General features: G+C 50.8%; 1 protein-coding gene across 2 annotated transcripts in view; it reads left to right on the forward strand.

The window, feature by feature from the left end:
• Positions 1–845: 845 nt before the first annotated feature.
• Positions 846–21,755, forward strand: part of RANGAP1 (Ran GTPase activating protein 1) — a 40,602-nt gene continuing 19,692 nt past the window's right edge. Inside the window, exons 1-5 of one of the 2 annotated variants that reach the window (XM_007975903.3) lie at positions 846–1,083; positions 5,650–5,799; positions 11,939–12,066; positions 18,288–18,347; positions 21,149–21,328. In XM_007975903.3, coding sequence (XP_007974094.1) covers positions 5,688–5,799; positions 11,939–12,066; positions 18,288–18,347; positions 21,149–21,328 — 480 coding nt within the window. In that variant the 5' untranslated portion in view covers positions 846–1,083; positions 5,650–5,687. Of the gene's footprint in view, positions 1,084–1,324; positions 1,523–5,649; positions 5,800–11,938; positions 12,067–18,287; positions 18,348–21,148; positions 21,329–21,755 lie in introns of those variants that run through there. The other variant, XM_007975902.3, reaches the window with a different exon arrangement.

Below are 21,755 nucleotides of genomic sequence, written 5' to 3' on the forward strand. Positions count from 1 at the left end.
CTAATATACAGTCAAATTTTGCTGTTTCAGTATTGTCCTTTATAGCAATCCCCACCCAGGATCCTATCCAGGACCATGTATTGCATTCAGTTGTCTTTTTCGTTTCCTGTAATCGGCAACAGTTTCTTAGTTTTTCTTTGTCTAACATAATACAAACATTTCGGGAAGGGTACAGATCCGTTATTCTGTACCATGTCCCTCAGCTTGGGTTTCTAGTGATTAGGCCAAGGTTGTAGACCGGACGGTGACGCCGTGTTTTTCTCAGTGCATCACACAGAAAGCGTGCGATGAATGTCAGCTTGTCCTGCTGTTGATGTTAACGTGGCCGTTCAAGCGGTGTCTGCAGTTTCTCTACGATAGTTACTATTTCCCCTTTTTAATTATCAGGTAATTTGTGCATATTTATGTGGAAGGCTTCGAATGCCCTTTCAGTTTCATGGGACGGAAAAGAGCACTTTATATGGGCAAATGGATACCTGTGTCTTGCGGAAGACACCCAGCAGCCAGCAGTACCTGTGTCAACAAAGTTACGCGAACAAAACCTTTCCGGAAGAGCTGAGGGACCTGGGTGCAACGCATTCTGGGAATTGTAGTCTCTGGGTGCTCCCGGCTGAACACCGCCCTGCGGTCTCTGCGAGAAAGAGCCAGAAGCCGCCAGGGGAGGGCGAAGAGGAGGGTGGCGGGGACGCTCTGCGCGCGGTGCGCCATGGGACGGGTAGTTCACGGCGCGCGCCCCGTCGCGCCCCCAGCTAGGGAACGGGACTACTCTATCCGAGAGCCCGCGCGTGCGGGGCGAGGGCAAGCCGGCCGGGGCCTCGAACAAATCAAATCGAAGCAAAGAAACTGCCGGCTTTCAAAATCCTCCTCCTCCGCCATCATCCGCCGCGGTGCGGAGAGCAGGTGGTGCTGGAAGCGCGTGAGTCCGGGAGCGCGAGAGAGCTGACAGACAAGCCAGCTGGACATCTGGACCGCTGGACCCGGAGGTGGCGACCCCGGCCTGACCCGGACCCTAAATCCGTCCCCGCCCCACCGGGCGGAGGCGCGTGCTCGGTTACCCCCACGCGGCGGCGCCGCCTGTTTACGGTAGAGTCAGGGTCCCTTTCCTTTCACAGTCACCTGCCTGGAAGAGGGGTGGGGGCGAGGAGGGCGTGGCGCCCTGTGCACCTTTTGCCTGCCCCCTCGGCCTTCTTCACTAAGTCTTCGATGGCCGAGCGCCCCGGGGTGGCGGTGGGAGTGGGGTTGTTGGGCGGCGCTGGCTTCTTTCACAAATGGGGAAACGGAGGCTTAAAGGGCGTCTGACTCGCCGGAGCAGCTCAGCCTGCAGCTGCTAGCAGTGGCGTCTCATATTAGCATCGTTGTCAACTGGAGGCGGTGCGAGTCCGCCGGGAATTCCAGATGGGTCTCCCGCGCCGCCCGCCTGTCATTTGCGGCCTGTATTCGCGAGTCGCTCCCGCGGCGCCGCCTCCCAGCAGGCCCACGCCAACGGGGGGCCCGGGCTGGCGCCGCTGTCCCTGGAATCGATGTGAGTCACTGCTGACGCTTTGTAGGAGCTTGCATCTCACCTCAGAAAGTCTCCGACGCTGCTGCGGAGCGGGGAGAGGATGTTTCTTTATTAACCCTTTGCTTTTGCTCTAGTGCTGACCCTTTGCTGACCTTGGACAAATCAATTCACGTTTCTGTGCTCCAGTTTCTTGGTCTATAAAGTGTGTGTGGAGGAGTGCATCTCTTTGTCTGGCTCTCTCTTGGACTGAGGAATAGGCCCCTTTTCAGCTGAGAAGTTCTGTCCCTATTCTATTTGGAGGCTTCACCACCACCTTTTACCCTCAGATTGTCACATCTCAGAACTGCAAGAGATGCTGGGGTTTCAGGTTAATTTTTTGTTGGTTTTTCTTTAATTTTTTTTTTTTTAATCTTCTTAGAGACAGGATCTCCCTCTGTCACCCAGGCTGGAGTGTAGTGGAACAATCACCGCTGAACTTCCTGGCCTTGGCTTCCTGGGCTCATGCGATCCTCCCACCTCAACTTCCCAACTCATGGGGACTACAGGTGCCATCACACCTGGCTAATTTTTAAATTTTTCTTTGGGGACAGGGTCTCATTCTGTTGCCCAGACTTGTCTCGAACTCCTGGTCTAAAGTGATCTTCCTGCCTAGCCTCCCAAAGTGTTGTAATTACAGGTGTGTGCCACTGCACTGGGTTGGTTTCTCGTTAATTTTTTTTTTTTTGAAACAGGGTCTCCAGAAGTGCAGTAGCAAGCTCTCAGCGCACTGCAGCCTCCACCTCCAGGGCTCAAGTGATCCTCCCACCTTACACCCCAAGTAGCTGGGACTGCAGGCACCCGCCACCACACCGGGCTAGTTTTTGTATTTTTAGTGGAGATGTACCCAGGCTGGTTTCTAACTCCTGGGCTCAGTTGATCCGCCCACCTCAGCCTCTGGAAATGCTGGGATTACAAGAGTGAGCCATTGCATCCAACTCTGGTTAATTTTTTTTTTTTTGAGACGGAGTTTCACTCTTGTTTCCCAGGCTAGAGTGCAATGCCGCGATCTCGGCTTGCCCCAACATCTACCTCCCGGGTTCAAGTGATTCTCCTGCCTCAGCCTCCTGAGTAGCTGGGATTACAGGCATGTGCCACCACGCCCAGTTAATTTTGTATTTTTGGTGGAGACGGGGTTTCACCATGTTGGCCAGGCTGGTCTCGAACTCCCGACCTCAGGTGATCTGCCCGCCTCAGCCTCCTCCCAAAATGCTGGGATTATAGGCGTGAGCCATCGCACCTGGCTTGGTTAATTTTTATGCAGTTTCAACTGGTCATTTCTTGAGCACCTTCTGAATGCCAGGCTCTGTGTGGCAAGTAGAGTGATCCTGTCAAAACATAGGTCAAATGACATCTGTCTCTGCTAGAAACTTCAGTGACTTTCCTTGTCACTTATAGTGAAAGCCACTGTTCTTCAAATGGCCTTTATGACTTGGGCCCCTTGTTAACTCTCTCCTCTCTTAACTCCTTTTTTTCCTGTCTCTCTGTGCTTCAGCCCCACTGGCCCTATTGCAGTTCCTCCAACCCTCTGCCCGTACAAGAGCCATTGAATTTGCTATTCCCTTTGCAGGAATCGGGTTCTCCCAGATGTGTGCATGGCCCAATCCCTGACATCTTTATTTAACTATTTCCTAATAATGCCTTTTTGTTGTTATTGTTTGTTTGTTTGTTTGTTTGTTTTGAGACAGAGTCTTGCTCGGTCGCCCAGGCTGGAGTGCAATGGCATGATCTTGGCTCACTGCAACCTCTGCCTCCCGGGTTCAAGCAATTCTCCTGCCTCAACCTCCCGAGTAGCTGGAACTACAGGCACACACCACCACGCCCAGCTAATTTTTGTATTTTTAGTAGAGACGGGGTTTCACCATGTTGGCCTGGCTGGTCTCGAACTCCTGACCTTGTGATCCACCTGCCTTGGTCTCCCAAAGTGCTGGGATTAAAGCCATGAGCCACCACTCCCACGCACCCCCCCCCCTTTTTTTTAATCACATACTAGTTGTGTCATTTAGCACACATGCTTCAAGAGGTCAAGGTTTATGTTTCCTTTGCTGCTATACTCCTGTTACCTGGAACAATATCCAGCACACAGTAATACTCAAATGTTTTGTTGAATGAATGAGTAGACACCTTACCCAGAATAATAATTCATGCTTATTGATAAAGACAGACAAACCAGGGTGATAAGTTTGAACCCAGAGGAAGCCTAGGGGTGGCAGGATTCAGGGTATCACAACTGTGTCTGAGAATGAGGAGGCTGTAGGAGGAGGCCTTTTGGATAGCACCCCCTAGTTCTGCCCCTCATATCTGCTTCCTTGGTCTGTCCTGATTACTTGCTGTTTCTCCTCTTTTTTTGGAGCATCTCACAGATACATTTATTCATACCACAAAGTAAACACTATACAAGTATGTAGCGATGTTCCACGTTCCTGTCTAATATAGCTGGCTTCAATTGTCAGGCAGTACACATGGGACGTTTAATCTCACATGTACTCCAAGTAAAGCTGGAGTACCATGAGCAGGCGCAGGAGTTCTCAAAGGTTTACTTGTTGTTTTAAAAATTCTCATTTATTGGCCGGGCGCGGTGGCTCACGCCTATAATCCTAGCACTTTGGGAGGCCGAGGTGGGCAGATCATGAGGTCAGGAGATCGAGACCATCCTGGCTAACATGGTGAAACCTCATCTCTACTAAAAATACCAAAAAATTAGCTGGACATGGTAGTGGATGCCTGTAATCCCAGCTACTCAGGAGGCTGATTCAGGAGAATGGCATGAACCCGGGAGATGGAGCTTGCAGTGAGCCGAAATTGCGCCACTGTGCTCCAGCCTGGGTGGCTAAGCGAGACTCCGTCACAAAAAAAAAAAAAAAAATTCTTTAATTTATTTAGTTACTTTTAGAGATAGAGTCTCCTGCTGTTGCCCAGGCTGGAGTGCAGTGGCACAGTCATAGCTTACTGTAGCTTTGAACTTCTGGGCTTAAGTGATCCTCCTGCCTCAGCCTCTCCAGTAGATGGGACTGACTACAGGCATGTGCCACCACATCCAGCTAATTTTTATTTTTATTTTATTTTTTTGAGACAGGGTTTTACTCTGTCACCCGGGCTAGAGTGCAGTGGTGAGATCATGGCTCACTGTAGCCTCTCTCCTGGGCTCAAGCAATCCTCCCACCTCAGCCTCCCCAGTAGCTGGGATTACAGGTGCACACCACCATCCCCCACTAATTTTATTTATTTATTTATTTTAGTAGAGATGGAATTTTGCCATGTTACCCAGCTTGAGCTGCTGGGCTCAAACGATCTTCCCACCACAGCTTCCCAGTGTGCTGGGATTACAGGTGTGAGCCACTGCACATGGCCAGCTTTACTTCTTTTACCAGCACTCCTGACTTTATAAACAGTGAGGCTCATCAACCCCATTTCCAACCAGATCCCCTGGTAAACTTGGGTATAGTAGGGCTTCATGGGTGGCAGCCCTGTCCCTGTCCTATTATGATGGTAGCTGTTGTGATGTGGCAATCTGTGATCTAGAAAACCCTGAGAGGCCACCGTGGCCTGCCTAGTCTCCCGGCCAGGGTTGAAACCAGACGTGCAGTGGGGCTGACCCCTGTGCCCCACCCCAGAGTCATACCAGCGTGGGTGTGGGGCATTCTCTGGGATGAATGATCTGGATCCCTTAGCCATCTGTGTCCTGTTTGAGGAATGTGACCCTCAAGCAGAGAGTAGCCAAGATGCTCATGCAGGTGTGTGCTTGGGCCAGACTCTGCAGCCTTTGGTTTGGGACTTGACTGCCATTCACTGACGGGGTCCAGGAAATGGGCAGCTCACATGGCGTTGCTGGGCATCCCAGCTTCAGCAGTTTGGCAGAGGAGGACTTGTAATGAGATGGTAGCTCCTTATAGGCTAAAACATGATTTTTCTGTTCTCTTACTACCTCCTGCACCTTCTGGAACTGTTCATTCTCTGATGGTGTTTTCCTTTCTTCCAGTGGTTTAGCTCTAGGGTCTCCATAGCAGGGGAGGTAGGGTCAGACTCCTGAGATGGAGATGATGTCCTACCCTGCCCCCCAACCACGGGCCCCAGGAGACTCCTTTTTCTTATTGCAACTTCGGCCTCTTCAGTCTGCAGATCTCCAGGGGAACCCACCAGCCTAGTCAGCATGGCCTCAGAAGACATTGCCAAGCTGGCAGAGACACTGGCCAAGACTCAGGTGGCCGGGGGACAGCTGAGTTTCAAGGGCAAGAGCCTCAAACTCAACACTGCAGAAGATGGTGAGTTTCCGGAAGTTGCGCACTGGTGTGTCCAGGGGAGGAAAGGGAGTGTACTGAACTCTTACTGGTTGTCAGGCTCTTTCTGCTACATTGTCTCCATTATTTGTCCCAGCAGCTCTGTGAGGTATCATTGGGCCCCTTCTAACAATGAGGCTCAGAGATCATTTGCCCATGTGCAAGCTCCCCTGTACTTTGCATGTTTGCAGTGGGCATCCCTTTGTGCCCTGTCCTTTCTTTCTCAGGAGGGGATAGTAGGTAATGAGGGGCCACAGTGTCAGTCCCAAGATACAGCCTCTGACTCTGACTTCACATCTGGTGTTCTCCCACCCCTGCCCTTTACTCCCATGATCTCAGGCAGGCCTGGGAATAGGTGCAGCTTTCCCCAGAGCTGAGGCTGTGTTGGAGCTGCATTAAAACAACCTGGGCCCTCTTGGGAGATGCTGGTTCATGCAGCCAGATGTACCTGGGACAGGGATGGCTGTCTGTGTGTATATAGGTACTGTAACCGCAGAAAACTAGGAACCAGAGCGCAGACCCTATCTTTTCATCCCTTGTCAAGGCTTGGCTGCCACTGACCAACCCTGAATCCCCTGGCACCAGCAAATGAAGGCACCTGTGTCAAGTGAGGCCTCCTGGGATTCTGGCCCAACCAGGGGAACTGGTTTGGACATGCCTGGTTGTCAGGTTGTGTAGGCAGCCTTGTTCCCCCCAGGTCAGAGGCTGCTTGAGTCCTTGGGTAGCTGGGAGCGTGGTGATGCATGTTCCTAACATCTCCATAAGGCCTTAACGTTTATAGACTTCCTCCCTGTGTGTTTGTCACTTTTTTTTTTTTTTTTTTTTTGAGACGGAGTTTGGCTCTGTCACCCAGTTAGAGTGCAGTGGCGCGATCTCGGCTCACTGCAAACCTCTGCCCTCCCGGGTTCAAGCGATTCTCCTGCCTCAGTCTGCTGAGTAGCTGGGATTACAGGCATGTGCCACCATACCTGGTTAATTTTTGTATTTTTAGTAGAGACAGGTTTTTGCCATATTGGTCAGGATGCTCTTGAACTCCTGACCTCAGGTGATCTGCCTGCCTTGGCCTCCCAAAGTGTTAGGATTGCAGGTGTGAGCCACTGTGCCCGGCTTTTTTTTCTTTTTTTAGATGAGTCTCACTCTGTCACCCAGGCTGGAGTGTAGTGGTACGCTCTTGGCTCATTGCAACCTCTGTCTCCCAGGTTCAAGCGATTCTCCTGCCTCAGCCTCCCAAGTAGCTGGGACTACAGGCTCACACCATCACGCCTGGCTAATTTTTTTTTTTTTTTGAGACATAGTCTTGCTCTGTTGCCCAGGCTGGAGTGCAGTGGTGCAATCTGAGCTCTCTTTAACCTCTGCTTCTTGGGTTCAAGCAATTCTCATGCCTCAGCCTCCCGGGCGGGTAGCTGGGACTACAGGTGTGTACCACCATGTCCAGCTAATTTTCTTTTTTTGTGTTTTAGTAGAGATGGGGTTTTACCATGTTGGACAGGCTGGTCTTGAACTCCTGACCTCAGGTGATTGACCCACCTCAGCCCCCAAAGTGCTGGGATTACAGGCGTGAGCCACTGTGCCTGGCCTTCAGCCTAGTTTTGTAATTTTTTTTTTTTATTTTTTTTTTTTGAGACAGAGTCTTGCTTTGTCACCCAGGCTGGAGTGCAGTGGCGCGATCTCAGTTCACTACAAGCTCCGCCTCCCGGGTTCACGCCATTCTCCTGCCTCAGCCTCCCGAGTAGCTGGGACTACAGGCGTCCACCACCACGCCCGGCTAATTTTTTTGTATTTTTAGTAGAGATGGGGTTTCACCGTGTTAGCCAAGATGGTCTTGATCTCCTGACCTCATGATCTGCCTGCGTCGGCCTCCCAAAATGCTGGTATTACAGGCATGAGCCACCATGCCCGGCCCCCTATTTTTGTGGGTTTTTTTTTTGTTTTGAGACAGAGTCTCGCTCTGCCGCCCAGGCTGGAGTGCAGTGGCCGGATCTCAGCTCACTGCAAGCTCCGCCTCCCAGGTTCACGCCATTCTCCTGCCTCAGCCTCCCGAGTAGCTGGGACTACAGGCACCCGCCACCTCGCTCGGCTAGTTTTTGTTTTTTTTTTTTGAGGCGGAGTGTAGCTCTGTCGCCCAGGCTGGAGTGCAGTGGCCGGATCTCAGCTCACTGCAAGCTCCGCCTCCCAGGTTCACGCCATTCTCCGGCCTCAGCCTCCCGAGTAGCTGGGACTACAGGCGCCCGCCACCTCGCCCGGCTAGTTTTTTGTATTTTTTAGTAGAGACGGGGTTTCACCGTGTTAACCAGGATGGTCTCGATCTCTTGACCTCGTGATCCGCCCGTCTCGGCCTCCCAAAGTGCTGGGATTACAGGCTTGAACTACTGCAGTTTTTTTTTTCTTTTTGAGACAGAGTCTCGCTCTGTTACTCAGGCTGGAGTGTAGTGGCGTGATCTCAGCTCACTGCAAACTCCACCTCTGAGTTCACACCATTCTCCTGCCTCAGCCTCCCAAATAGCTGGGACCACAGGCACCCGCCACCACGCCCGGCTAATTTTTTGTATTTTTAGTAGAGAGGGGGTTTTACCGTGTTAGCCAGGATGGTCTCGATCTCCTGACCTCGTGGTCCTCCTGCCTCGGCCTCCCAAAGTGCTGGGATTACAGGCGTGAGCCACCGCGCCTGGCCTATTTTTGTATTTTTAATAGAGACAGGGTTTTGCCATGTTGGCCAGGCTGGTCTCAAATTCTTGACCTCAGGTGATCTGCCCACTTTGACCTCGTTTATCAGTTTTGATGCTTGCATCACCCTTGTGGGAGATAGATAGGAATGTTGCTGTTTTATAAATGAGAAAAAAGGATTTAGGAAACTTAGGTAACTTGGCCAAGGTCATACATTTGATAAATAGCAGAGCTAGGACTTTCACATAGGTCCAGTGAAATCCCTATTCCTGTGCTTCTAATTAGACACTGAGCTCCGTTTAGGAAACATAGATTTGATACTAAATGCCATTTATTGAATACTGTGTCAGATAAGGGTATTAAGTGCCAGATAAGTAGTATCTTCTTATCTGTTTATCTTCACAAAATCCCTTGAGATGGATTGTATTTCCATTTTGCAGATTGGAAAACTGAGGTTTAGGGAGGTGGTATGACATGCCTAAGGGCACAGCTTTAATGAGTGGAGCTGGGATTAGAACTCAAGTTTGGGCCCCGTGCAGTGGCTGACACCTATAATCCCAGCACTTTGGGAGGCTGAGATGGGCAGAACACCTGAGGTCAGGAGTTCCAGACCAGCCTGGCCAACATGGAGAAAGCCTGTCTTTACTAAAAATACAAAAATTAGCCAGGCATGGTGGTGGACACCTGTAATCCCAGCTACTCTTGGGAGGCTGAGGCAGGAGAATTGCTTGAACCCGGGAGGTGGAGGTTGTAGTGAGCCGAGATTGGGCCACTGTACTCCAGCCTCGGTGACAGAACGAGACTATCTAAAAAAACAAAAAGAAAACTCGAGTTTGGCTGGCTCTGAAATTCATCCAGTTAACTTCTGTGCTCTCCCAGCACAGGCTGGATGTGGTGTCTCCCATTTTGTAAGTCCCCAGGGGTACCCAGCTTACCCAGGCCCTAAGAAGCAGCAAATCTGGAATAGGAATGATGTACCCAGGTAACTAATTGAAGGCAAAATGTGAATATACTCTGTGAAAAGGCTCTGGGAAGTAAGGCAGGGAGAGGCCTCACTTTTACCTTAAGAGCACCCAGGAAGTCTTTTCATCCCTTGCCAAGGCTTGGCTGGCACTGACCAACCCTGAATCCCCTGGCATCTGGAAGTGAAGGTACCTGTATCGGTGAGGCATCCTTGGGTTCTGGCCCAACCAGGGAAACTTGGCCCACCTTGGACAACTTCTTAGGGAACCCCTAATAGGTTGTAAGTCCTTTCTCAAGACCCTTCTTGACCAGAAGGTCAAGTTCAAACTTTACCTCCCATACCCATCTCTGTCTCTTCCCTCCCACATGTCACCCTACTCCATCCTGTACCAGCCAGACTCAGCTTTTTGCTTCATGTAAGTTGGTTTTGTTCAGATTATACGATTAATGCAGGTTTATTATAGAATACAGAAACATTCAAAGAACAGGGAAAAAATATATTCTCACTTTCATATAACCCCAGGGATATAATAACTGTTAATTTCAGGGCATTTTATTTCTAGCGCATAGTCTTTTTTTTGTCATTGAAACACGCTCTTGCTCTGTAGCCCAGGCTGAAGTGCAGTGACAAGATCTCGCTCACTGCTACCTCCGCCTCCTGGGTCCCGGTTCAAGCAATTGTGCCTCAGCCTCCCGAGCAGCTGGGATTACAGGCATGTGCCACCATGCCCAGCTAATTTTTTTATTTTTAGTAGAGACGGGGTTTCATCATGTTGGCTAGGCTGGTCTTGAACTCCTAACCTCATGATCTGCCTACCTCGGCCTCCCAAAGTGCTGGGATTACAGGTGTAAGCCACCACACCCGACCCATTTTGTTTTTAATTGGGATTATAGATCTTTGAAAAGTTGTTGTATAACCTGATATATTGAGAACATTTTACTCCAAGTAGTGGAAAAACACACAGTCACCCATTATCCTACCAGCTAGAGAGAACTGCTGTAACATTTGGTTTCTATGTTTCTGGACCTTGTTTTATGCATATGTGTGCATGTGTGTTTATATGTGAATGCATACGTTTTTAAAGAGTGATCAGACCAAATGCTTGAGTAACCTAATTTTTCACTTACTGCTATAACAGTTTTTTCGAAGTCAAAAACACCTGTGTCTTACATAGCAGTGCTGGTGTAACTATTTGTGTAACGTGCCACAGTGAACCTCTATCCTCCTCTCTGTCTTCCTGTCTGTCTCTTTTGTTTGTTTGTTTGTTTTGTTTTGAGAGGGCAATGTCTTGCTCTGTCTCCCCGGCTGGAGTGCTCTGGCATGATCATGGTTCACTGCAGCCTCAACTTCTCAGGCTCAGCTGATCCTCTCACCTCAGCCTCCCAAGTAGCTGAGACTACAGGTGCACGCCACCATACCAGGCCTTTTTTTTTTTTTTTTTCCTTGAGACAGAGTCTTGCTCTGTTGCCCAGGCTGGAGTGCAGTGTTGTGATCTCGGCTCACTGCAACCTCTGCCTCCCAGGTTCAGGTGATTCTCCTGCCTCAACCTCCTGAGTAGCTGGGATTACAGGCACGTGCCATACGCCCAGCTAATTTTGGTATTTTTAGTAAAGATGGGGTTTCACTATGTTCGTCAGGCTGTTCTTGAACTCTTGACCTTGTGATCCGCCACCTTGGCCTCCCAAAATGCTGGGATTACAGGCGTTTACCACCACGCCTGACTTTTTTTTTTAAGTTGGAGTCTTGCTCTATCTCCCAGGCTGGAGGGCAGTGACACGATCTTGGCTCACTGCACCCTCCTCCTCCCAGGTTCAAGACATGCTCCTGCCTCAGCCTCCCAAGTAGTTGGGATTACAAACACCCACCAACACGCCCAGCTAATTTTTGTATTTTTAGTAGAGACAGTGTTTCACCATGTTGCCCAGGCTGGTCTTAAACTCCTGGGCTCAAGCAATCCACCTGCCTTAGCCTCCCAAAGTACTGGAATTACAGGCGTGAGCCACTGCGCTGGGCCTTCTGTCTTCTCTTGATGGACATTTAGGTGGTTTGGAATGTTTCATCACAATAAAATAGTACAGTAGTGAGCAAACACCCCCCACATAAATCATTTAACAATGAAGGCCTTTGTGCCATCGTGCCTGCTGGCCCTCTGGCTTGGGTGCCGTTTCTCTGCTTGACCTGGTACACTGCCCATCTTTGGAGGCTCCACACACACCACCCACTTGGCAAAGTCTTCTTTGCTGTGAGCCGCCAGTTGCTCTTTTCCCTCGGCTCCCAAGCCTCTCTACATGCCTGATTTTAACACTCATTACAGACAAATCATCTGTATAGCTCTGTACTCTGGACCGTGAGCCTGTCTGATTCTCTGTAAGCAGGGCTCATCACACGGTAGGTGCACCATAAACTGTTGAGTGGCAAGGTGGTTGCCAACCTCTCTCCTACCTTAGCTGTTTGTGATTCCAAAAGCCTAAAGTTCTGCTCTTTGGTCCCTGGCAGCTAAAGATGTGATTAAAGAGATTGAAGACTTTGACAGCTTGGAGGCTCTGCGTCTGGAAGGCAACACAGTGGGTGTGGAAGCAGCCAGGGTCATCGCCAAGGCCTTAGAGAAGAAGTCGGAGTTGAAGGTGAGCAGAGTGGGGTGAACAGGCCCAGGCTGGTTTGAACAAGCTTCTGTTCACGCTTCCACAACCCCTGCCTGTGTCCAGTCTCTTCCAGGCCCCTGCCTGTGTGGCTGTCCCCCAAGCAGCTCCTCTTCCTCTGGCCTCCCCAGAGCACACAGCATTGGCTAGGGACCCTCTTCCTGTAGTCAGCAGACCCTGAGAGGGTGTTAGGGGTGCAGGAGGATTATTGGAGTGACACCTGTGAAAGATAAAGTAGGCAGAGCCTTCTGCTCACAGTGTAGATATGTCACATATGAGGTTGGAAGGTTGCAGAAATAACCAGCAGGAGCCTCTGACTGTGAGGCTGCTCTGACCGACCCACCCTCTGGGAGTTTCAGAGCAAAGACTGCCCATGAAAGGAGTCTCATTTTGGGCAGAAGTGGCCAGGCCTCAGGTCAAATGCTGCAGCGATAGGAAGGTGCTGTAGCCAGAGACTGCCAGCTCCCTACACTCCTCGCAACAGAGGCAAGTTCTCTTTTTTTGATTTTTGAGACGGAGTCTCACTCTGTCGCCCAGGCTGCAGTGCAGTGGCACCATCTCGGCTCACTACAACCTCTGACTCCTGGGTCCAAGCGATTCTCCTGCTTCAGCCTCCCAAGTAGCTGGGATTACAGGCTGCCACCAGGACTCTGGCTAATTTTTTTTGTATTTTTAGTAGAGATGGGGTTTCACTATGTTAGCCAGGATGGTTTTGCTCTCCTGACCTTGTGATCCGCCCGCCTCAGCCTCCCAGAGTGCTGGGATTATAGGCATGAGCCACTGCTCCGGCCTTTTTTTTTTTTTTTTTTGAGATGGAGTCTCACACTGTCACCCGGGCTGGTGTGCAGTGGTGCAATCTCGGCTTGTTGCAACCTCTACCTCCCAGGTTCAAGTGATTCTCCTGCCTCAGCCTGCCAAGTAGCTAGGATTACATGTGCCCACCACCACGCCGAGCTAATTTTTTGTATTTTTAGTAGAGACAGGGTTTCACTTTGTTGGCAAGGCTGGTCTCGAACTCCTGACCTTGTGATTTGTCTGCCTCGGCCACCCAAAGTGCTGGGATTACAGGCATGAGCCACCGCACCCGGCTGGCAAGTTCTCTTGAAGGCTAGATCCAAATGGTGCCCTCCTTGGCCAACACAAAGGACAAGTCAGATTATTCTAGCCCCATGTTCCCCAAATGGGTTCCACTAAACACCAGTCTTTTGATATACTCTGTGAGAAAAGCAAGAGTGTCATGTTCAAAGCGTTGGGAGATGTCACTGGGTATTCCCCTCTCTTTGAAATCCCAAAGTCATGAGGGAGAGAGACCAGAGTTCCAGAATGGCATTGTCTCTTCATATGTGCAGGGCTAGGGTTGGGCTGGGCTCTTTTGCATGTCATTGCCTGCTCACAGCAACCAGGGAAGAGACTGGATTGAGTCTCCATTTATAAGTCAAGGGAACTGAGGCTCAGAAGGGCTCATTAAATAGCCACGATCAGCCGGGCATGATGGCTCACAGCTGTAATCCCAGCACTCTGGGAGGCCAAGGCCCAGAAGTTCGAGACCAGCTTGGACAACATGGTGAAACCCCATCTCTACAAAAAGTACAAGGATGGTTAGCCCGGCATGGTGGTGTGCACCTATGGTCCCACCTCCCTGGGAGGCTGAGATGGGAGGATTGCTTGAGCCTGGGAGGCAGTGGTTTCAGTGAGCCAAGATTGCACCACTACTCTCTAGCCTGAGTGGCAGAGCGAGACCCTGTCTCAAAAAAAAAGAAAAAAGCCAGGCGTAGTGGGTCACGCATGTAATCCCAGCATTCTGGGAGGCCGAGGCAGGCAGATCATGAGGTCAAGAGATCAAGACCATCCTGGCCAACATGATGAAACCTCGTCTCTACTCAAGATACAAAAATTAGCTGGGTGTGGTGGCATGTGCCTGTAGTCCCAGCTACTCGGGAGGCTGAGGCAGGAGAATCGCTCGAAACCAGGAGGCAGAGGTTGCAGTGAGCCAAGATCGCGCCACTGCACTCCAGCCTAGTGATAGAGCAAGACTCTGTCTCAAAAAAAAAAGAAAAAAAAAAAAAATAGAGATGTGGCCAAGCCACACATCCACACTCCCGAGATCAGTGTTCTCTCTGTGGCCCCACTTTCTGCAGGAGAAGGAATACAGGGGTAGAGGCCATGAGAGGATTTGCCCCAGAAGGGCCTGCCTGCTAGTTTACAAAATGACACTGCATATTTGTTTCCTTAGGAAGGTCATGGTCAAGTTAACCACCAAGACAGTGATTGTTTCTGCTCTCCTGCCTGGGGCCTGTACTTTCCCTGAGCATAAGTTGGGATGTTTTCCAACCAAAGAACTCAGAACTCGGCCCTCCCCGAGACCTGTGAAGAACAGGAACGGAGGAGCCATGGGTCTGAAGGCTCCAGGACTCAGCAGGAGCTGAGGTTGGGTTCGGCACATGGGATCAAGCCCTAACAGCACCACCTTTTTTTGCCGTATGTGGCCTTGCCCTGCGTGCAGCTCTGAGGCTGGGCTCTTATGAAATAGGAGATAGAGCCCTTCCTCCTTCCTCAGAGGTTGTCCTGGGAGAGCTTGGCCGGTAGGAGTGCTGCATGCACCTTCCCACCTGCTGCAGACGCAGTGGCTCGAGTGAATCACTGCACCCCACCTCCCAAGCCCTCCTCTGTGCAGGAAGCAGCCCAGGGCAGGGGCAGGGGGGGAGCTACCCTTGATGGCCCAGTGTTCTGGGCCTAGTGCTGACGCCAGAGGTGTTCTCTCCCTGGCTGTAGCAGTGTACAAGTGACGAGTGAGGTCTTGATGGGCGAGAGAAGTGCAGCCCGGAGTCACACAACCAGGGGTAGGCTGAGGTGGAGTCCAGGTGTCAGCCCAATCTTTTTTTTTTTTTTTAAAGAGACGAGTTTCACGCCATTGCCCAGGCTGTAGTGCAGTGGCATGATCATAGCTCACTGCAGCCTTGAACTCCCAGGCTCAAGTGATCCTTCCATCTCAGCCCCCTAAGTAGCTGGGACCATGTGTGTGCCACAATGTCCAGCTAATTTTTTTTCATTTCTTTTCTTTACTTATTATTATTATTATTATTATTTTCATGATGGAGTCTTGCTCTGTTGCCCAGTCTGATCTTGATCTCCTAGGTTCAAGCAGTCTTCCCACTTTGGCCTTCCAAAGTGCTGGGATTATAAGCGTGAGTCAATGTGCCCAGCCCAAGCAAGCTCTTAACTGCTTTGCTGTTCACATGGGAGATCGTTAGGACCTAAAACCTCATTTCAGAGAGAGGATACCAGAGGCTGGAGAGGGGGAGTGATGGCTGGAGTCAGCCAAATCAGGATTAGAACCCAGGCGGTGTGCTCTAGAGGCCTGTGCTGACTGTTCAGCTCATCAGAGTTGGGTTTGGGGAGGTTTGTTCGGAGTGACACGCCAGTATCTGTTGTGAGGGACTGTGGCGCTCGGGCTCTGACTGCCTGTTCCTGGCACTATGGACCTGCGTGCAGGTGTAACTACTAAATAGATCTGGTGTAGAGCAGCCAGCTGAGGCCCACATGTGTTCATGGTCTGCCTTATTGGTGGATATGCGGATTTGTCTGCAAAAACCAGCTTCCTTAGTATGTAAGGTGGGAGTGGATCCCTTGATCCCAGGAGTCTGAGATAAGCCTGGACAACATAGGGAGATTCCCACCTCTACAAAAGATACAAAAGTTAGCTGGGTGTGGTGGTACACACATGTAGTCCCAGCTGCTTGGGAGGTTGAGGTGGGAGGATGGCTTGAGCCTGGGAGGTCGAGGCTGCAGTGAGCCGTGTTTGCACGGCTATGCTCCGGCCTGAGCAACAGAGTGAGACCCTGTCTCAAAATAAAAAATAAGGGAGGTCTGGGCACGGTGGCTCTCATGCCTGTAATCCTAGCAGTTTGGGAGGCTGAGGCAGGTGGATCACCTGAGATCAGGAGTTCGAGACTAGCCTGGCCAACATAGTGAAACCCCATCTCTACTAAAAAAAAAAATACAAAAATTACTCTGGAGACAGAGGCAGAGAATCACTTGAACTTGGGAGGTGGAGGTTGCAGAGAGCCGAGATCACACCATTGTACTCTTAGCCTGGGCAACAAGAGTAAAACTCGGTCTCAAAAAATAAATAAATAAATAGATAGATAAAATAGGCCAGGCGCGGTGGCTCATGCCTGTAATTCCAGCACTTTTGGAGACTGAGGTGGGTGGATCACCTGAGGTTGAGAGTTCAAGACCAGCTTGACCAATATGGCGAAACCCCATCTCTACTAAAAATACAAAAAATTAGCTGGGCGTGGTAGCAGGTGCCTGTAATCCTAGCTACTTGGGAGACTGAGGCAGGAGAATCAGTTGAACCCAGGAGGCAGAGGTTGCAGTGAGCCGAGAATGTGCCACTGCACTCCAGCCTGGGCGCGACAGGATGAGACTCTGTCTCAAAAATAAATAAATAAATAATAAAATAAGGGTAATGGAGGTATCCATCCATCCCCTTAAATATTTATCTTTATGCTAGGAACATTCAAATTATTCTCTGTTAGCTTTTTTCTTTTTTTTTTGAGACAGTCTTAAATATTTATCTTTATGCTAGGAATATTCAAATTATTCTCTGTTAGCTTTTTTCTTTTTTTTTTGAGACAGTCTTTCTATGTCGCACAGGCTGCTATGCAGTGGCACAGTTTCAGCTCAGCACAACCTCTGCCTCCCGGGTTCCAGCGATTCTCATGCCTCAGCCTCTTGAGTAGCTGGGACTACAGGTGTGCACCACCACGCCCGGCTAATTTTTATACTTTTAGTAGAGATGGGGTTTTGGCATGTTGGCCAGGCTACTCTCGAACTCCTGACCTAAGGTGATCTGCTTGTCTCCGCCTCCCGAAGTGCTGGGATTATAGGTGTGAGCCACTGCTCCCGGCATATTCTAGCTATTTTGAAATGTATAATAGATTAATGTAAACGATAGTTACCCTGTTGACCTATTGAACACTAGGTCTTATTTCTTCTAACTTTATACTTGTCTCCATTAATTAACCTTCAGCCTCCCCTCCCTCTAACTTTCCAGGCCTCTGGTAACTACCAATCTACTATCTCCATGAATTGCCTAATACTTTCTTTAAATCATACCAGGAGTGGTGTCATATGCCTGTACTTGCAGGTACTCTGGAGGCTAAGGTGGGAGGGTCGCTTGAGGCCACTAGGTCAGGGTTACAGTGAGCTATGATTGTGCCACTGCACTCCAGCCTAGGCGACAGAGTGAGAATCCATCTCTTAAAAAAAAAGAAAAAAACAGCTAACTTTCATGTAATTTCAAAGCACTTCTATGAATGGAAAGCTGGCATTCTTTACAATAAAGGAAAGAAAATAGTGTTACTGAATTATTGTTTGATGCTGTTGCTATTTAATGACTCTGAGCCTGAGGCCTGTTCTCCCTTTATTAAAAAGTCCCCATCACTATGCTCATTTTTGTATTTTTAGTAGAGATGGGCTTTCACTATATTGGCCAGGTTGGTCTGGAACTCCTGACCTCAAGTGATCTGCCCGCATTGGCCTCCCAAAGTGCTGGGATCACAGGCGTGAGCCACTGGCCCTCAACACGGAATTCTGTGTTGTTTACGTTCATGTTTCTCTGTCATCCATAACCATATTACACATCCACGTAGAGGGTTGTATAAGTCAGGGATTTTCCTGATACTTCTGAGTCCCCAATAACCCTTGGAGGCCTCTTGATTTGAGAACAAGACTCCAGGTCCCACCAACTACAGCCAGAATGGGTCCAGCTTTTCACAAACAAAGCTCAATTAAGTCTTGCGGGCTGGGTGCGGTGGCTCACACCTGTAATCCCAGCACTTTTGGAGGCCGAGGTGGGCAGATCACCTAAGGTCGGGAGTTCGAGACCAGCCTGACCAAAATGGAGAAACCTTGTCTCTACTAAAAATACAAAAGTTGCCAGGCATAGTGGCAGATGTCTGTAATCCCAGCTACTCCGGAGACACAGGCAGGAGAATTACTTGAACCCGGGAGGCGGAGGTTGTGGTCAGCCGAGATCGCACCACTGCACTCCAGCCTGGGCAACAAGAGCGAAACTCTATCACAAAAAAAAAAAAAAAGAAGTCTTGCGATGCTTGGGTAGTTCAAATCCACCAGGATGAGGCTTCACTGTAGGCCTCCAGGGGCCTCTTCCACTAACTCTTGTCTTCTTTCCGCCGCAGCGCTGCCACTGGAGCGACATGTTCACAGGGAGGCTGCGGACTGAGATCCCACCAGCCCTGGTAAGCAAACGAGCTGTTCTTCCCCTCCACACACAGGACCCTCTTTGGCAGTTCCCAGGGCTTTTCTCATACTTTGTTCTTTCTGGAGCCTAAGATAAACCCTGTGGCTGATTGAGCTGCTGGAATGGAAGCCTGGCAAGCCCAGCATGTGCCCTGTGTTCTGACAGGAAGGGAGGGTGGGAGCACGGAGACTGACAGGGGAGGAACCCCAAGGGCGGGGACTTCAGGGAGGTGGGAGAGCTGAGACCACACACTCCTGGGGCCTCCTGAGCTGCGTGGTTTGGTTCACTGTGGATTTCACCCCAATACGATGCCCCGCCTTTCCCAGCAACCCTTTCCTGCACCTCACAGTCCTGCTCCTTCGTGAATTCTCTGCACACAGCCCATGTAGCCGTCCCCGTCTTTCTCTGGCTCCTCCCTTTCTCCACACCACTCTCTGCTTTGGTTTGCTGCCGTCATGGGTGGCTTCCCATTTCCTCATTCCCAGGGCTCAGACTGACTTGCGTTGAGTTCCCGGTCTGTGTGCGGGTGTGTGGAAGGAAATAGAAAGGGGCAACACAGAAAGGCTTGCCTGGTCGAGGGAGGAGAGCAGGGCTGGCTGTCTCTTCAGGTCGGCAGCCTCTCGGTGTGTCTTCCTGGCACGGGGCTGCACACGGCAGGCCTTGAGGGTGCAGATTTCTGGTCAGTGATGAGTGCGCACACCAATGTTACTGAGCCCCTCACCCTGGTTGTGCCCAGCCTCTTTTTATGTTTTATTTTTTAAATTTTGTTTTATTTTATTTTTGAGATGGAGTCTCATCTGTCACCCAGGCTGGAGTGCAGTGGTGCGATCTCAGCTCACTGCAAGCTCCGCCTCCCAGGTTCACACAATTCTCCTGCCTCAGCCTCCCGAGTAGCTGGGACTACAGGCGCCCACCACCACGCCCAGCTAAGTTTTTGTATTTTTAGTAGAGACAGGGTTTCACCGTGTTCGCCAGGATGGTCTTGATCTCCTGACCTCGTGATCCACCTGCCTCAGCCTCCCAAAGCGCTGGGATTACAGGCCTGAGCCACTGCGCCCGGCCTTTATTTTTTTTTAAAGACAGGGTCTTGCTATGTCGCCCAGGCTGGTCTTGAACTCCTGGGCTCAAACATTCCTCCCACGTCAGCCTCCCAAGTAGCTGGGATTACAGGTGCGTGCCACTGCACCTGGCTTGTGAGGCTAGGATTTGGAATGTAGGTTAAGAAAATTCATTTCTGGCTGGGTGTGGTGGCTCCTGCCTATAATCCCAGCACTTTGGGAGGCCGAGGTGGGCAGATCACTTGAGGTCAGGAGTTTGATACCAGCCTGGCCAACATGGCAAAACCCTGTCTTTACTAAAAATACAAAAATTAGCTGGGCATGATGGCACCTGCCTGTGTTCCCAGCTACTTGGGAGGCTCAGGCGGGAGAATTGCTTGAACCCAGAAGGTGGAGGTTGCAGTGAGCCAAAATCATGCCACTGTACTCCAACCTGGGTGACAGAGCAAGGCTACGTCTCAAAAAAAACAAAGGAAATTCATTTCAGTGATTGTATATAAAAGAATTTCAAGTCAGGCCGGGTGCAGTGGCTCACAACTGTAATCCCAGCACTTTGGAAGGCTGAGTGGAGGCAGATCACCTGAGGTCAGGAGTTAAAGACCAGCCTGGCCAACATGCTGACACCCTGTGTCTACAAAAGTACAAAAATTAGCAGGGCATGATGGCAGGTGTGTTTAATCCCAGCTACTCAGGATGCTGAGGCAGAAGAATCACTTGAACCTGGGAGGTGAAGGTTGCAGTGAGCTGAGATCGTGCCATTACATTGCAGCCTGGGTGAGAGAGAGCAAGAATCCATCTCAAAAAAAAAAAAGAATTTCAAGTTAGAAAAGATGGTGAAGAAAACTCTCTGCCCCAGTCTCTGGCAGAGCCTCCTCTCTGACCATTTCTCCTGGTGGGATGAGGGAGTGTAGCTCTCTCCAGCCCAGGAGGTTTCCAGGAGAGCTCCAGATCCTCCTGCCAAAGCTGATCCTGGCTGTGGCTTGGAGATGGCCACCTCCATCTGCCAGTCATCACCAGAAACCCTGGAGGCATTTGTGGTTCCTCCCTCCCTCCTCCTGCATGTCCAGGGAACCACCAGCTTCGGCATGTCCCCTGCTCCGTGAACAGGCAGCTCCTCTCTTGCACTTGTCACACTGGCCGGCAGGTCCCCTCTCTGTTGCCAGTGTTGCTGCCTCACACTCCCGGGAGGGCACTCCAGCCCATCTTCCTATGCATCTGCTCTCTTCGGGTCCGGGGATGTTACTTTCGTATCCCTCAGCCACCTCAAAGCCTAGTGCTGTCGGGCTGAGGCTCACAGTTCTTGGCCTGGCATTCAAGGCTCTTGCCTGATCTGAGCCCTTACTTCCCTTCCACCCAAAGCCCATGCCATGTTGTCTTCTGGAGTCTACCCACAGCTTGCCCCCAGGCTCACAGCCTGCTGCTTCCTGCTTATGTCTCTCTGCTCCTGTTTTTCAGCTGCTTGGAGTCTTTTCATATTGACTAGCTGATTCTCATTCAGACTAAGCCCAAATGCCACCTCTTACAAGGAGCCTTCCCAGGCCACCCCATGAATACACACACCCCACTCTCCAGCTGTTAGGAGCCCTTTGCAGAGTTTCCAGCCTGAAGAATACCAAAATGGTTTGTGTCTGTGCTGGTTCTGCACCAGCCGGGGTGTCCTTGGAAGGCAGAGCTGGGCCTGGCACAGAAGCAGCACCTGCTGGGTGTCTGTGAAACTGACACGAGCTTCCTCTATGCCCAGATCTCACTAGGGGAAGGACTCATCACAGCTGGGGCCCAGCTGGTGGAGCTGGACTTAAGTGACAACGCGTTTGGGCCCGACGGTGTGCAAGGCTTCGAGGCCCTGCTCAAGAGCTCAGCCTGCTTCACCCTGCACGAACTCAAGCTCAACAACTGTGGCATGGGCATCGGTGGCGGCAAGGTGGGTGTGGCAGCCCTCTCCCCGCAGAGTCCCCTGGTCCATCCACATCCGTCAGATATATGTGCCCTGGCCCTTGGCCACCACCATCTGGGATGGTCAGCCGTTGTTTTCAAAAGAGAAAGGCCTCAAAGGCAGCAGCCTGTGGCCGGAAGGTAGAGGCATCCATGAGGGTGGGGTTGCCAAGCAACCATCCCGTTCTTGGGTTGGCTTGGCAACGCAGAGGGAGTGCCGCTGCATACCTGCTCCAGCCTGCTGGCTCTGCAAAACTCAGGGCTTGGGGCATCCCTACACTCACTGTACCCACAGAGCAGCTAGTATAGCCTGGCACACAGGCGGAGGAGGGAGCCTGAAAAGAGGAGCGTCCACTCAGGGAGGCACTGTCACAGCTCACCTTTATTCCTGGACAGGGCCTTGCCCCTGGGGTGCA

The sequence above is a fragment of the Chlorocebus sabaeus genome, chromosome 19 (genome assembly GCF_047675955.1).
Source record: "Chlorocebus sabaeus isolate Y175 chromosome 19, mChlSab1.0.hap1, whole genome shotgun sequence".
NCBI lineage: Eukaryota > Metazoa > Chordata > Mammalia > Primates > Cercopithecidae > Chlorocebus > Chlorocebus sabaeus.